The sequence below is a fragment of the Ambystoma mexicanum genome, chromosome 10, assembly GCF_040938575.1.
Source record: "Ambystoma mexicanum isolate Mex_15411 chromosome 10, UKY_AmexF1_1, whole genome shotgun sequence".
Taxonomy (NCBI): Eukaryota; Metazoa; Chordata; class Amphibia; order Caudata; family Ambystomatidae; genus Ambystoma; species Ambystoma mexicanum.
In genome coordinates this window covers 1,167,642,629-1,167,659,748 of record NC_090932.1, presented here as the reverse complement: position 1 = coordinate 1,167,659,748, position 17,120 = coordinate 1,167,642,629, and the positions used below count along the sequence as shown (strand labels likewise).

The 17,120-nt window shown below is 44.8% G+C and overlaps 1 protein-coding gene across 2 annotated transcripts in view; it reads left to right on the top strand.

Annotated features, from left to right (window-relative positions):
- Positions 1 to 16,622, top strand: part of KCNIP3 (potassium voltage-gated channel interacting protein 3) — a 693,141-nt gene extending 676,519 nt beyond the window's left edge. For both annotated transcript variants that reach the window (XM_069619110.1, XM_069619111.1), the window contains 3 exons: positions 2,060 to 2,164; positions 2,251 to 2,313; positions 13,377 to 16,622. In XM_069619110.1, coding sequence (XP_069475211.1) covers positions 2,060 to 2,164; positions 2,251 to 2,313; positions 13,377 to 13,424 — 216 coding nt within the window. In that variant the 3' untranslated portion in view covers positions 13,425 to 16,622. The remainder of the gene's footprint in view (positions 1 to 2,059; positions 2,165 to 2,250; positions 2,314 to 13,376) is intronic.
- Positions 16,623 to 17,120: the final 498 nt, after the last annotated feature.

The following is a 17,120-nucleotide window of genomic DNA, read 5'->3' as shown; positions in this document are numbered from 1 at the left end:
AAAAATAGATGGAAGGTTACAAGCCTTCGCTAGGATATATGGAGGGCCCTGCTTCCCCTCTATTAAATTGCTATGGAGCAAGAATACGATAAATAGAAACATTTGGAAAAAATATCTGAGCCAGGAGATGCCAGCAGAAATATAAACTGGTGCAGGTAATGAACTCAGAGAATGAAAACCGGTACTCCTATAGCTGCAGAATTCAATTTGCACCCAGAATGTATAATTACTGAGCGTCCATTTGAAAAGTGGGCACTCAGCCTCACAAACTAGAGAATTGACTCTCCCATAAAGCTTTGAATACCACAGTGATGTAATGGCCTCAGAGATGAGGTGGGTATAAAACTTACTAAAGTAGAACATACTTACTTTGAGAGTACTCAGGGATCCAGGGATTGGATGCAAGAACACAGATTTGCACCCGGAGAAGGGCCATTAGCCAATCAGATGGCTGGAATAGCGGGCGAGAATATACATTCTCCGCCCACTCTTCCAGTCACCCGAAGCCCTACCATGGGTAGTGCCATTTTTAAAAAAAATGTTTTTATGTGGGGAGGCATCAAGGTGCCTCTTTATGCTCACAGTGAACCTCCCGCTCTGGCCCATCCCCATAGAAATGGAAAAGGGACTCAGTCCCTTTTCTCTGTGGCAGGGGCCATCTTGTTTCTTTTTTTTTCCTTCTGCGATTGGCATCGCTTGCAGCAGCCAATCCCTGGAGGAAAAAAAAGAAAGCCATTGGCAGCCTGGATGAACCCTGGGGTGCGAATGGCTTTCAGGCTCCAGCAGGGGCGGGGAGCAGTTATCAACCATGATCGCCCCCAACCCCATCAGGGCGTGAAAGCCATATTCCACCTTCAAGGACAATCTGTATGGCTAGTATGAGATGAGATAAAGCAGAGGTCTGCAATCTTGCCATATGTTTTTGACTACAACTCCCATCAGCATAGGCAATGGTAAGGGACCAATGGATTCTTTGTCCAAAACCTCTGGAGAGCCACAAGTTGCAGACCCCTAAGGCAAGGAATGGAACACTGCATGAGTGAGATCCCATGACCAAGGTATCATTGAGAGATTTTAAAATGTATAGTAGGCTAAGTATCCACTTATCAGCCCTGTGATGGTTGTGTGCAATCCCAACCAGAATCCGGAAGAGCCCTGCGTAGCACAAGTAAATGATGACATGTGTATGCTTTTAGCATGTCCACGTTATGCAATACCAGCAATAAATGATGTCATGAGCAAGGATTTTCGTCCATCAAGAGGCCTTTGATTTATTTATGAGCTGCAGACAGATGGGCTCTTGCACTGTAATGGGCCTGCACTCGCAGGAGCCAGAAAAGAGAAAATATCACAGTGAGTTGCTTGTTATAGCAAAAGGAAGTGGACTCTATCTGTTAACGGAATCGCAACATTGCAGAAACTGTGCTAAAGAACCTTGCGGATCTTAATGAATTTTGTAATGGTTTTCTAGTCTGTATTTCTTGTGCTATTACTTATTGGAGTAATCATATTTCATATGCCATAAAATTGAATAACTAAACCCTGAATCAGAAGGCACTTTCTTCAATACATGAACGGTTTGACGTGTGTGGTGGCAAAGCCATTCTTTCAGAATGGAAAGCCTACTTTTTATTGCTGTATCCCTTAACTTTCTCTTGGAATATCTGCAACTATGTGGTATTAGTGTTTCCGCTAAGTCTCCATTGGTGCAAATCCCCCTTAATGGGAGTACTCATCTATGTGAGGGGGTTGGTGTTTTGTTTGTAGGTGGGGCTACTCTCTGGATTCATGGTGAACCTTGCCGGAGACTGAGCATGAAATTGAAGGCAAAAACTCTCAGAGAGGGAGAAAGGTATTGGGATAAATAATGTGACGATGAAGTTCAGCATCAGAATAGCTCACGTGTAATAGTGAAGTGGGGACGTAGAACAAAAAAGTAAAGGTCCTTTGCAATCCAGTAGATTAAAATTCTAAGTGTAAGGTTGAGACAGCGAGGATGAAGGTTTCCTCTTCTTATGACTTAATCTCTGGCCATGTGCCCCCTCTTCTTTCCTTGCAGGAGATGCTAGCCATAATGAAATCGATCTATGACATGATGGGTCGGTATACCTACCCAATCCTGAGGGATGACGCGCCAATCGAGCACGTGGAAAGATTTTTTCAGGTGAGACCCCACAGAAGTTCCAGGAGGTGCAGGTAGAATGCCAGCCAGCAAGGCGAGGCATGACTAGTCGCTCTTCTCTCTTTCAGAAAATGGATCGGAACCAGGATGGGGTGGTTACCATCGACGAGTTTCTGGAAACTTGTCAAAAGGTGAGTTGTCCATTCATTTGACATGTGATCATACCTCAAAGTCTACCACACCACCGTACTGTTGGTACACATTGCACAATCCACCTAACATATCAAATGTGTCTGCTACCCCAGAAGTTTCATCACCACTCTTTATATCTGACACTACCACTACCTGTATCCCTGCCTTTCACTCATCATCTCTGTCATCCACAGTCTGTAGCCCATCATGAGCCACAACAAAGCTACATCCTGTATATTCCGGCCGTCTACAAGCTGTGTTGCAACCTGCATCTATAGTCCTTTGCCAACCACTGTCTGTAATCTGCATTGTACTGTGCATCTCTACTGAACCAATGACTGCATCTTAGCATCTTTCAGCCCCTACAAGCTGTATCCTGACCACTCCGTCTTCAGCTTTACAGGTCTTCAGTATTAATAGGTGTCTTCTAATCTGCCTCATGCACCCAAAGGGTGTAGCTCGGCAGCCCCCACAGTTTGTGTTCCTGGTCTCTTTGGGGTATATACCCTACCTTTCTGTAGAAGGGTAGGCCCCCTGGGCTGCATTACTGCTGTCTTCAATGTATATCCCTACCCCTCTGTAGAAGGGCAAGCTCCAGAGTGTGTATTCCTACTGGCTTCAATGTATGTCCCTAACTCCTCTGTAGAAGGGCAAGCCCCACCATGTGTGTTCCTCTGGTCTTCACGGTATATCCCTAGCTCTATGTAGCAGGATAAGACCTGCAGTCGGTATTCCTACTGTCTTTGAGGGAAATCCTTACCTCTCTGTTGAAGGGCAGGCACTCTGCCCTCTATTCATGCTGTCTTCAAGGTAAAGCCCTACCTCTCTGTAAAAGGGAAGCCTCACAGTTTGTGTTCCTGGTCTCTTTGGGGTATATCCCTACCTTTCTGTGGAAGGGCAGGCCCCCTGGGCTGCATTATTGCTGTCTTCAATGTATATCCCTATCCCTCTGTAGAAGGGCACGCCCCAGAGTGTGTATTCCTACTGTCTTCGGGGTGTATCCCTACCCCTCTGTAGCAGAATAAGACCCACAGTCTCTATTCCTACTGTCTTAGAGGTAAATCCTTACCTCTCTATTCCTTCTGACTGCAAGGTGAAGCCCTACCTCTCTCTAGAAGGGCAGCCCCACAGTGTGTGTTCCTGGTGTCTACAGTGTATAGCCCTACCCCTCTATAGAAGGATGGCCTCTGCAATCTGTATTATTGCTGTCTTCAGTGTATTTCCTAACCCTCTGTAGAAAGGCTGACCCTGCAGCCAGAATTCCTATCTTATCCTCAGCATCCCTACAACACACAATCTGTACTCCTCTCTACCACAACCTGCAACTCATACCTCCACGGTATGCATCCTTGATGCTTACAGTTGTAGCCTAGCCTCTACAGCCATTGTGCCCTGTACCAGTTACAACTCCCGCTGCAAATACATCTTAGCCGGCTAAATGGAACTTGTTTCACTGACCTGGGAAGGGTAACATGCCAAGATTACCCACTGGGATCACATGTTACTATCAAGTTCTACACAGAGCTCCGTGATTACATTAACCCACTCAGATAGCTCACCAGCTAACTCTGCAGAACGGCTTTGCCTTAAGAGACACACTGAATTATTTGTTGTTTTCTGTCGTATACCACTGCTTGTTCTGCTCTTCTTGATGTTGAATCATTGTATGGTGACCTACTATTCCTGTTAGGGGTGCTAACTACATGGCAAGCACCACCAAAATCCTTCACACAATCATAAACAAATCTGAACTTTTCTTTAGCTTAGACCCTTCACAATTATTGTGATTTCTTTTGAACACTTGCCATAAGTGTTATCCATTTGTGTAGGCCACACCCCCTCAAGAATAAAGAGAGATTAGTAACAGGCAAGTGCTTGGGGACCAGCATTTTGCAGTTATACGATATATAGTACCTTGTTGGCATGACAAGCTAGACAAATAGTGGCATAGTAAATACACGGGGTACATGAATCTTCCACTCTCTTCAGTAGTGATCATTTTGGTGTGCAGCTTTCTTCTAAATTCCATATTACTTAATGCATGTTGTTTTCTCTAGAGGCATAGATGAACGCATTTAGCTGTTCTCTCTGCTAATTCTGGCACTTGTCCTAGGATGAAGCAGACCTATTCTTGTCCTGTTTTACATACAAAGAGTTCCCTATTCCCGCAAAATGTGGGGAATACATGTGTCAATTGTCTTTATATGCAGGATAGTGCAGGAGAAAGTGTCTTTCATTTTCTACTTCTCCTAATTCACATTGCTGACAGATGCTCTATCGGGCCAGTCTCTATTTCCAGATGGTGGCTGCTCAGTCGGTATTTAGTGAGTGTTTACCTGTGCTGCAAAAAGTAGGTCATCTGCAAGTTTAAGGTCATGGCCTATTGGCCTGTTGCATTCTGGGCTTGTGCTACCATAGTTCTGCTCTCGAGTGCATTGTGTATTGTTTCTTTTGAGCCTATTTCAAGTCCCAAGCCAGCTTCCCCTCCTGTCTTTCAGTCAAAGTGTGAGGCACTGCTATTGAGCGACCACAATTTCGTAGTATATTGATCAAAGGATTGTTGTGAGGATTTTGCTGTTTGGTCTTGAGGTGTCAGGTAGTAAAGGGAGTTTTGGATACTGTTGTTCTTATGCCACCAACATTTTAAAATGCACTTGTGAGTGTTGAGTAGCAGGGGGAATCTGACTAGCTCTGCTCTGCAGCCATGGTTTGGGCAGTTTCTATACACACCAGGTACCTGTTTGCAGAGCTGGAGATACATCATTTCTGTGGGAGATTTGTCCCAATCTCCTTTTTTTAGTGTTCGACACCACAACTCACTCCATTGAAAGAAATTCCTTATGAGGGTTATTCTAAGGTCTTTCCTTGTGTGTACAGCCTGGATGAAATAATGCAGAGTTGGATAAGGGTTCCGTCAAACACCAGAAGGAAAGAAAGATCATCAAAAGCAAAGATTATCTAGAAAAGGTTTCCAGATAAAGCAGATCATAAAGAGCTATGGGCTTGATTGGTGGTCTCCATCCCACCAACTTCCTGTTGGCATTCAGCAATTTCCTCTGCAAACAGCACGAATTGCATGAGATGTACATTTAAGGGAATGGGATGAGTTGTTCCTCTCCTGTAATCTGGGAACTCAGCCCTTCTCCCATTGCACTCACCCTCACTCTCTGTTCCCTTGTCTGCAGCCCCTGTCCCTCTTCAGTCCTCCTTCACAAAAATCCTCAATCTATCTGCTCACAACTACCGTGACATCACTCAGTTATTCCTCAAGATTCCAAGCCAAGTTTAAACCATGACTAAAACCTCCGACTGCATTCTCGCAATTGGTACGAGGATGATTTCCAACCCTCTCCTTTTTTGTGTTTATTTTACTGGCACAGATTAAGGACAGCATGCATTACCCTCAAAAGTCAAATCTCGTAACCCAACCTTCAGCCCATATGAAAAACCAGTGTCACGCAATCCCTTTCTTACATTTCAACAGTGATTGCAAACTCTTTCAAGGGTCAACTCATGTCATATAATGCCCCCTTTATTTTTAATGATAAGGACATAACGGAGGACGAATGCAGGGAGGTCAGTGGGGCATCCCATGGTCACTCACAGCATCACCTGTTTGTCATAATGCATGTATCTTCATAAGGCCATGCAAATGCTAGGGTAGCTGCCTAATTTCCCACTTCATTTGAAGAAAATATTCTCAAAAAGCCACCAAGGTAGTCATGCCCGGGAGTCATCTCTCAACAGACTTCACCTCCTTCTTAACACAGTAAAAACTGAAATCCTTTCTATTGGTGATCCTATTCCTATGCTACCCTCCCCAGCAGCAACCAACGCCTACATATCATTGCCCTCCCTCACCCCCTCCGCCAGGGTTAAAAACGTGGGCATGATCATAAGCACTGAGATCATTGAGGTGGTCAATAAAGCTTTCAGGCACTTGAATACGCCCCTTCCTTGCTTTGCCATAGACATATACAGCTATTATTGCCATCAAAACAAGTGCAACGGGATTGTGTAAGAAGCTTATCTCTGGCCTCCCTGGCCTACCTAACCACAAGATTACAGAGAGTGTGGAACAATGCCACACACACACCTTCCTGAAATTGGGATTCAGGGAACGAATTATCATCCTCCCCTTTTTATCCACTGCCTTCCAGAAGGTCGCAGGATAGCTTTCAGGTCCCTGTGCATCCTTTTCAGGGTTTTTGGTGGACTCCTCACAATGTTTTGCAAACTAAATTATACAGGCACATTCCCATTGATACCCTGCGATCCTCCTGCCGCCGGTAGTGCCCAATTTTCCCAAAAAGTGCCGCGGTGGCCCTCTTTGTCGATATTCGCTACTCTTCCCTGGAATTCTCTTCAGAGCCCCATGAGGGTAATTCCAACTTATACAGAATTTTAAAAAAGCTATAAAAACATGATTGTTCCCTTACCCAGCCCACCTAATTGCTATATAGCTCCATCGTCATTCACAATTCTCTTTGCTAATATTTTTCAGCCAACATCGATGCCCTTAGCATCTTTCTCATCGCTGATCAATTACTTTTCGTCCGACATCGATGCCCTTAGCATCTTTCTCATCGCTGATCAATTACTTTTCTTCCGACATCGATGCCCTAAGCATCTTCCTCATCGCTGATCAATTACCGGTTTACAATGATTTCTCCAAACATCTCCACAATGTTGTTACCCATACTGAAACAATTGCAACCTCTAGCAATAGTTATCCACTGAAAGATTCTGATCTGCACTATAGAGTATTCACTTGCATTAATTAACTGGCATGCACATCATTTCACTGCTTATGTTTCGTATGTTAGCAAAACAAACTCAGTCCTAAAATAAAAACATAAGCATTATCACATCTTACTTCGCTATAAGGGTTATCCCTAATTTTTGAGCGCCATGTGATCAGTTCAAAGGTTTTATACTATAAGTCATTTGGTACACTTCCCAGTCCTTTCACAAGACCATCAGCTAAAGAATCTTTTTTGCTTTATAGAATAATGGATTTGGTTTAGCTAGTGGACCTTATAATTTACTTGCATACATCTTAATGAATTCTTTTCCGTTTAAAGGATGTTTTTCTTCTCTATGCATACTCTTGGCAAGGGTGCCCTTGCATACACATATCCTGCCCTAGCCCCCTCAGTGATGGTTAGTGAGGAATCTGGAGGAGCAGTGAGGGATTGCACCCCAATGCTCTAAACCCTTTTTAAAAGTAACCGTCACAATTCCATTTCAATTATAAGCAGACCTCGGCACGTCTCCATGCAGATGTGTTACTCTGAGGGATGGTGCACACACCGTATTTCTCTTCCCCTTCTTCATCTTGCATACAGTCTACTCTGCGCTCTGTCACCTCTGACAGCCAGCTGTGGGATCCCAGATTCATCTGTCTGGATTCCGAAAGGTTATGGTAACATCTGTCATAAACGGTGGACTTGAGACGGTGTAAAGTTCCAATGTGGTTCATCGCATTCATAGCTAGACGGATTCTAGATCCTAAAAATGTTGTTAGGAAGCCAACTCCGCCCTCCTTTCCCTTTTGGTTCAAGGTCGTCTCTGAGGCAAACATCATCACTCAGTGTCAATGGGATTTATAGTGTCCATGCACTTCTTTCTTTGCATCTGCTGAGTCTTTGTTGGCTGTTCCTGGGGGTTGGCATTGGTCCTACTGGACTCTCTGACCAGACACCCTCACCTGGTACCCCTAGATCTCCAGGCATGCGCAGGGCTGGAAATGAGCACTATTAACTGGAACCCCTGATTAATAGCATTTCTGGCCCATTCTCTTTCTTGCTCTTAATCCGGCTTTGGCAATTGGCCTGTGCTACAGTTCAACAGTCATCTTCCCAACCAGACTGTGTACATCTTGAGTGGCTCAGGTCTTTGGAGTGGCCTACAAGCTGTTCCTTATTTCACGTTTCCTCCTCCTCCTTTCTGAACTTTCACTTCCTGGTTTCCTTTCTCTCTCTCTCTCTCTCTCTCCCTCTCTCTCTTTCTCTCTCTCTCTCTCTCTCTCTCTCCATCTCTCTCTCTCCCTCCTTCTCTCCCCTGCTCTTCCTCTCTGCTGTTTCTTTTGACTTCATCTCCAATCTCCTCCCCGACACCTCTCCACTCTGACTCCTCTCCTCATCTCCACAATGTGTCTTTTCCTCCACCTCTTCACTAACTCTCCTCTCCTTCACCTCTTTTCCACAATGCAATATTTCAAGCTTCACCTGCACTGCGTACTCTAACACCCACATTTACTATTTCCTGCAAGCTTATGTCCTACATCATCAGGGAAGGGCCTGAAGTTTATAATGACCAGAATGTGTTCAGCTGGATAGCTGATCAGCAGAGTGACTGGGTATGGCCTGTGCAAACTACTCATCCTGCAGCTATTCGGAGTTGGCTATTGGAACGCCAGCAGTTCCGCTAGCCCAGGGTACCACGCATGCGTCTGCCATCTTGGATTCACTCGAATAACGATTCCCGCTTCTGCAGCTGTCCATGGGGCCATCAACATCCTCCACCCAGCCACTTCATAAGGCATCAAGAAGCGGGAACGAGCAGGGTCCACAAACGTTACTGCGTGCAGCTCTGCTTTACTGTGAACTATTTGTTCTAATATTTATTATTCGGCTTGTGAAGAGCGTGTGGTGGTGGACTTAAAAACCATTCGGTTTTACACCCATTTCTCTGTCTCTTTATCACTTCGGGAACATTCCCCTGGGATCATAGGAGGTGTATCATTAGAGTGGCTGTGAAAACAAACAAGACTAGGGTTACGCTGGCGAGCCTTTGGGAGCCACCATATACCTGCTCCTGGGCCTCCATCACAGAGGGAGTGGAAGTCCCAAGCTTCCAGGTCCCATCCTCATCCCCTAGTCTCAAGCATGTGAATTTAACACACATCTAGCAAACAAAAAAGCATCCATACTTCAAGGGTTTGCTTGAACACATCTCAAGCTCATCACACAACCGCTTACAGGCATATTTCAGTACTTTTTTCCATAAAGTACTAGAAACTGCCCCCACCGGTGTTCGGTTTCTTTGCAGCAGCACTACGTGTTACCCTTTTATCGGATTAGCGCCATGCTCCATCATTGTACATTGACTCTACAGGCACGCAAAATGGGCACAAAACATCCTTGCCTATTATCCTATCTCCACCCTGTTCTGTTTTTTCAAGTTCATTAAATAAATACTGCCCCACCTTCACCCTCCCTCTCCTCTGATGCCCTTCATCTTTTTCTACAGACTAAGCTCTGGATACCCTGCCGTGGACAACAATAAGCCTCTGCTCTGTTGGAAGTGTGGTGGTTACTGGCAGAGTATAAAAGATTATTAACTTAACATCTGCTAATCCATGAAGCCACCTTACAGACTAGCCAACATCATCCCCCCACTAGCAACACCAATCAATCTCCCTCAGTCATTACACCATTCTACTACCAGATTTCTCCAGCCACCCTCCATCTTTCACATTCCCTTTCTTAGCATATACTTGCAAAGGTACTTCCACTGTGTTAATTATGAGAAAGGAAGAAAATGTAGTTTTTGTATCTTGTAATATTGTGCTAAAGGAAATACCAGTCTAGATTTGGTATTTTTCTGGCCAACAGGAATCCAGTGGAATTTGATTTGTACCCACCCAATACCCAGGAATCCAGTGGAATTTGATTTGTACCCACCCAATACCCATATTAGAGGTAGGGTCTAACATTGCCCCATTTTCACCCATGCATATGCATTACATCAAACTGGAGGGGAAAACTCATCATTTTGAGACTTGCAGAATACTTCAATGGAATTTCGAGGAAACCGAGCCTGCCTATATATCATGACTGAATTGCAAGGTAACTCGTTCCCCTTGGGATAATTCATTTCTGTGACAATCTCCCACAGACATGTAAACGTGCAGGGGAAAAACAGAAAATACTAATTTTTGCAAATAATTAAATATTAACATTTATTGTGCAGAGTAACTCGGGCAAAATGCAGTGGTTGCAACATTTATGCAGGAAAAAAGCTTTGTAGTTATTTCTATCTTTGAAAGTTCTTCCACTATTCTGTTTTGTGGAGGAGCAATGCAGAAACCAATTGTGTGCGTTCATGGGATAGACATTTGCAAGGCACTGCAATAGTGGAACTACCTGGTCATAAGATGGCAAGAGCTAGGAAATGATGTGCGCCTCTGATGTCAGTGCTTGAAAAATGACTAACTAATAACTACACATAAGCCAAAACTGTGGGCTTTTCGCATGATTGTTTTTACCTTTACTTCAGTGAAATAAACAGATATGAGGGCATACACATTGCTTATAAATCAAAGGGCTGACAGTACACTTTGTTGCAACATTTTGATTACATCAGTGGCTCCTTTACAGCTGCATTTAGGCCATTAACTATCCGAAGGCTGCTTGAAAATAATACTGGCAGGCCTTATGCATCACAATTTGATGTCAATGCGTGATAGAGCTATTTCTAATAGATCCTAGAAGGGAGTGTTTTGGTCAGTGAGGGTCAGCTAGGAGTGGGACTGGTCATAAGGATTCGCATTGACATGGCGTGACGAGCCAGGAACGAGACTCGAAAACAAGGGATTCATAGACTTGGTCAAAGACTTTTATTAAAATAAAAGGGGGTGGGGAAATGCATCTTTGTCCCTGCACTAGAGGTGTTTCCCTACCTAAAACCAAAACTAAGGGTCTTTCAATTCCAGAATGTCCAAAGCAAAACTGTCCCATGTCCAAAGTACTATTCTGGCCCTCACATTCTAGCAAAATAAACTCTAAGGTGAAAAGGGTAATGTCTTTGGCCTTGAGTGGTTTATACATGTTGACAAAGGAAAAATGCGTAACTCTAACACAAAAGTTGCAGAAGGATAAAGTTCCTTATTGCAGAGGGTGGTTCCCTTGCCCAGGATGTCTCTCTCTTCCCTCTGCTGTATTTTCAAAGATATCAGTTCCTTGAGTTTCTCGTGATATAACTGTTCCACAAAAACAACTTGGCTCTATATCTTTATCTCGTTAAAATACCTGGTATACTCTCCTGCCAGGTTTTCACTCCTTTTCTCTTTGGATTCACACAGCCTTTGGCTAGTCCTCATATATCCTTCTCAGGACCCCTTAAGCTGATGTATTTCAAATACACTGTTCAGTTTGTCCTTGTCTGGTGTGTTTCCCTGCCAGAGCTTTCTTATATGAACACACTTGCACTTGCCTCATATACTCTCCTGCCAGGGCTTTCCTTAATTCACACACTTACAACTGCCTGCTGAACTCTCCTGCCAGGGCTTTCCTTAAACACACTTTTGCAGCTTTACTTTGCCTATTGTACCCTCCTTCCAGGGCTTTTCTCAAGTTTGCTCTGTGCACACGTTTTCAAACATGATATCTTCTTGTGTTTGCTCTATCTAACACTGCACCTCCCTGGTACATTATCTTGCAGGGGCTTTTCTTCAATGTGTATTTCATACACTCCCAAAACTGAAAGTCTCTTGCTTTTAGTTTGTTTTCCATTTTAACTAAAGTTTCAGCGTTTCCTTCTCTTTCAAGTATTTCATTTGTATCCTTTTCAATTATTTGCCTTTGGCATGTCTGCCAATACGCCACAGTGTCCCTGCTTCCCTTTTGGGGAGTCACTGGCTCTCGTTGGTGCACTTAAACTCTTCCTGTGGCAAGCCAGTGATGGTCATTCGGCTTCCCTTCTGTCTCGCCGCCTTCGTTCCTCAACTTCTATGCCTTTCGCGGTTCCTGATGGGCTCTTCTGCTTCGTGTTAGGCTTTGATAAGAAAAACGCTGCCGCTCTGCACCTGCAAAAGCCAAAAAGCCTGTGTTGGCTTCTGGTGTTCCTGCAGTATGTCTCCTCTCGTGGTCAGCCTTCCCCTTCTGTGTCCTTGAGCCGCATGGCTCCACGACACTTTCTGCAGCCCCACGGTCTCTGGGTCTGTCCCGAGAGAAACAGCTTTCTCCCTCAAGCAATGCACTCCAGTCAGCTGTTGCTGAGATATACATTTCCCGGCTACAGGTATGTGCTCAGAACAACTTGAGCACAGCCTGTACTCTTGGACTTTTCTGCTCTGCATTACTCGGCTCATCTTCCTCGTCCCACTATTCTTGAAGTTATGGGAATGGAAGTCCATTCTTGATGTTTTATATGTGGAGTCTGGGTAAGTGTTCTCAGAAGTCTTCAAAGGCAAGTTAGCCCCGAATAACTTGCAGGTAGAGTTTGAGAAGATATTTTCATGAGTCTTAGAGGGTAAGTTAAATCTTGATGGCCCACACACAGATCTTGTCATAAGGTCTTCAATACGCTTCCTAGGTGGATGACGGGAGATGTAACAACATGCCATTAAAACATTGGGTATGGATGGGGTATCCTCAAGAGACGAAGGGGAATACAATGCCTTGTCCGATGGTGCCCTGCTACTCAGCCGCAAGCTGTTTTCCCCCATGTGATCCTCACTCATATAACCGCCCCCAGGGTCAGGAAGCGGCTGCGGTCCCCTGGCCACATGGGGAGAGGTCACCACCATGAAAGGAGCGAGGACACCATTGGATTCACCACAATGGGCTTTCAAGGGGTGGGAAAATAAGAAAATAACACCCACAAGCTATGTGTCCTTTATCACATCCCATGTACATCCTAGCTGTACTGTAATGCAGTAATTCCAGTTTACAGGTGGAACTTAAACGCCACCTAAGAGCCGAAACTTAAAGGTATGGCACTTGTTAGCTTCTAGTTTCTGCACAATAATTGTGTTATCTCCACCAAATTTAACACCAGCAACTTCCAACCTAGGCAGTGGATGCATAGACCAGCTTCCCAAACACAGAATGCAGACCACCATAGTACTGTTAACTGAATCAAGGAGAGGGCAGCATGGGGTGGAGAGAAAGATGATGGGTGGAAACCAGGGGACTTTTAGCAAGGCCCGCAATGTCGAGAGTTGGTAGGAAAATGGGTTGAGTAGATGAAAGTATAGGTCATTACGCTTTGTAAAATGTTAGGTCGGTACAGTGTTTTATACTTATGCCTGTTCTGTTACTTCCTTCCCTCTCAGGATGAGGCCATAATGAGCTCCATGCAGCTGTTTGAAAACGTGATCTAGGACCGGCGGGAGCTCAATCACCTTGTTTCCGTCCCTCAGCACAATTAAGGAGGATGACTTGCAGCCAGCACTCAGGACCTCCCGGCCACTGTCCTCCCTCACAGGACTGCCTGGAACACTTACCTCCCCATCAGGACAGCCTTATACCTCCACTTCCCCCTTTGCATTTAGGAGGTTGGAAGGAGGGCACAGACACTGCTCCTTTCCTTCCGCACCCAAGCCTCCTTCTCTTTAAGCACATCTTTATGACAAAAAAAACTGTTTTGTATCAACATCAAAAATCGAAAGGTTCTCAGTAAAGGTCCAGTAAAAGGGAGATATGAGAAGAGAGCAGGGGCGGCACTTCAAAAAACCTGCACACTGGGCTGTGCCACTCGTATCATGATCGCTTGGGGTGGAATGGGGCATCTTTGTGGATTTTTGTCTCCCGCTCTTAAAGCACAAACTTTTCTAGAGGCGGAGTCACACGTCAATCCTTCATCCCTACTCACCCAACAGACTTTCATCTAGACAGTCCAAAAGTGGGGGATGAACAAGTAGACCTGCATGATGGAAAATTCCTTCCTCTTTACTCAGGATTTCTGTATCTCTTTGGCACACCTTGGTTTGATGACGGGCCCGCCAGATGTGTGTGGTGTGTGTGCGTGTGTGTGTACTGTTGAATGAGGGAGAATTGACCTGTTCTATTTCCATGAATTACCTAACCTCACCTTCCAACTCTTTCAACCCTCAAACCCATCAGTGGTACCAGTAATAGTTTTTTGTCTCACATTCTAGTTATGACTTTGGCTTTCATTCTGTTCACACACGCATCCTTCCCAGTGGTAGAAGTGTACTGAAGAAAGTTGTAGAACTATGGTCTCGGCAGGGGAGAGGGTAGGCGGAAGCAAAGTGCAACATGTGACAAGGTGTTGCAGCCGGGGCATAGCAATATTGTAAGTGACTAGTAACTAAGGCTCCTATTGCAATTTACACTTGCACAGGGACATGAATGACAAATCCTCTATATAGAATGGTGAATATGGTTGTAAAAGGTAGAGAATTGGTAATCAGATACAAATAAAAGTAGTGTTCCCGCTCACTTCGATCACTGATCCGTCCTTCGTTTTTTACATCCCATAAACGCACATTGCTTTGTTTTCCATGTTTTGCAATGAGTCTCTTCACCCATTTCCTCGAACCCCTCATTTATAAAGTGATGCTCCATTACTTTTCAGCAGGCCCTCTGCTTGCTTCCCCAGTTCTTTCCTTGACATTCTGCTCTCACTCTCTCTCGTACCATTCTGGTTCTGGTGCATAGGAATCCTGTATGGTATATTTGCCTCTCAACCAAAACGTACCAGTGTTTACAACAATATTAACGCAGGACTAAAGGTCTTTCAATACATTGTGTTTCTAGAGAATTAGCACAACTTCCTGTCCATACCTGCTCCTAGCTTGAAAGTCACTTAGTCTTCTAGTGAGTTACAATGGTATAGGTGACCTACGGTGTGGCTCATGAGCCCCTAGGCGTGAGAATCACCTTTTCTTTGAATGCTGCTGGTCCTGGACACAGGGTTCACATCATCTTTCTCAGTCTTTAAATTGCAGTGGCCTCTAAAATTTGCAACACCTACTCACTGTACCCTGATGGCCCTTAGAATGGGGCCAGCACAGTCATTGATACACGGTCACCTCAGTATTTGGACCCGGTGGCCCACAGCATGGGTACCACATAGAATGTGTAGCCTGTTGGCCTGAGCATGGCAATCAACTTATCCTTGAGCCCTTGTGTAGTTCAGCATTGAGACCATACAGTCACTGTAGTCTGGTGGCCCTGAATCTCAGTAGCACATAGCCTCTGGACCCATCAGGTTAAGCATGGGAATAGGCTATCCTTTAGACCCCTGTTACCCCGGCTTTGGGGCCACATGGCCTTAGACCACAGCTCATCCTCAGCTTGGTGAGGGGACATAGTCTTTGGCCTCTGGTGCCTAGACCCTGGGAATCGCGTAGTCTAAGGACCCCTATTATCCTGCATTACGGCTGTAGATGTTGGATCTGTTGACCCTCTGCTTGTGGGCTCAAGTAGTCTCTGGACATCTGGTGGTCCTGAGCATGGGGATTGGATTACACAGACGTTGGCCCCTTGTGGCCTTGGCCCTGGGGGACAAATAGTCTTAACATCTGGTGACCCTCAGTATTTGGGATTGCATAATCATTACACTATGGCGCATGGACTTCACAAATTCGATTGATTCAGCAGATCCTGGTCTTGAGAAATCACATTGTCTTCCGACCCTTGTAGACCTCAATATGGAGATCATTGTCTACAGACTGTCATGGCCCTTTTCAAGGGGACCAGATAGTCTTTGGTTCCTGGTGTCTCTGAGCCTGGGATCAAATGGTCATCAGACCTGCCAGACCACAGTGGTTCACTATCCACAAAGGCATCATATAGTCATCAGACAATGTTGGTCATTTGCATGGGGATTTAATGGTCTTCAGACCCTTGCCGCCCTTGTTTTAGGGATGTTATAGCCAGCACCAGGGGATATGTTTCTTGAACCAACTTTGGCCATGAACACGTGGATCATGTCATTTTTTTTACTATGGTGTTCCTCGGTATGAAAGTTGTAAAAGCTCTGGACTTAATTGCCCGCTAGCTTTGGAATGAAAGCAAAGATACCTGATGATGGTCAGCATAAGGATCACAAAGTCCTTTAACCCTGCTGTCCCTATTATGGTCATCATGTAGTATGTGGTAGCCCGCAAGATGGGGAATAACGACTTTGGGCCCAGTCACCCACATCACGACGATAACATGGTCTTTTCACCCTGTTGGCCCTGAATATTGGGATCACTCATTCACTTGCTCAGGGCCACTATGCACGCACCTCCCTAGTCCAAACAGGCCTAGGAGTCCTGGCTCTCACACCCCAGGTCACACTGGGACCACAAAGGCGTGTCTGGATGCTGTGAGTTTGCACTTGTTACCTCTTGACGTGTATTTATATGGAATGGCCGCATGTTTACACAAGGAGTATGTTGTCTCCACAAAAGGGGTGTTCTCCTGGAACCCTTCTGAAAACCTCTTCCTCCCACCCAACACCACTCACAGCACCTCTCGCACAGGACTGCCCTTGGATCTCAGTTCTCTCTAAGTACTTGATAGTCAGCCACTGTATATTTTAATAAAATAAGCCTGAAAAAAATGTCTATCTGTGGTGTCATTGGGGCAGGGAAGAGGGAGTCATTGAGTAAAAAAACTCTGAGTCTGACTGTTAATCAAAAGTATCTGGAAACTTCCAGTTTGTGGGGCACGCTACGGGGAAGAGATGCGCCTCAGGGATTGGCCGATATTGGTCAGAAGATGGCATGCAGTGTACTGCAGCAAGTAGTGTATATTATTCAAATCGGAAGCTTTCCCAGGAAAAAAAACTTCTCTCAGTTATGTTCTACGCAGGAAATCGAGTGCTTCTACGAGTATGTATGTATGTCTCCTTTTCTCAGCTACAAACCTACCTTTAACATGTTGATATGCGTTTAACAATGCTCAGCCAGGATGTTTGGAGCATGAGTAAGAGAAATAATAATTCTCAAATTAAAGCAAACATTCAAGCAAATATGCCATCATTTGAACATGCATTAAAACAGTCAATCAAACAATCTATGATAAATCAAACATTCACACTGACAGCCATCATTCCAACACTT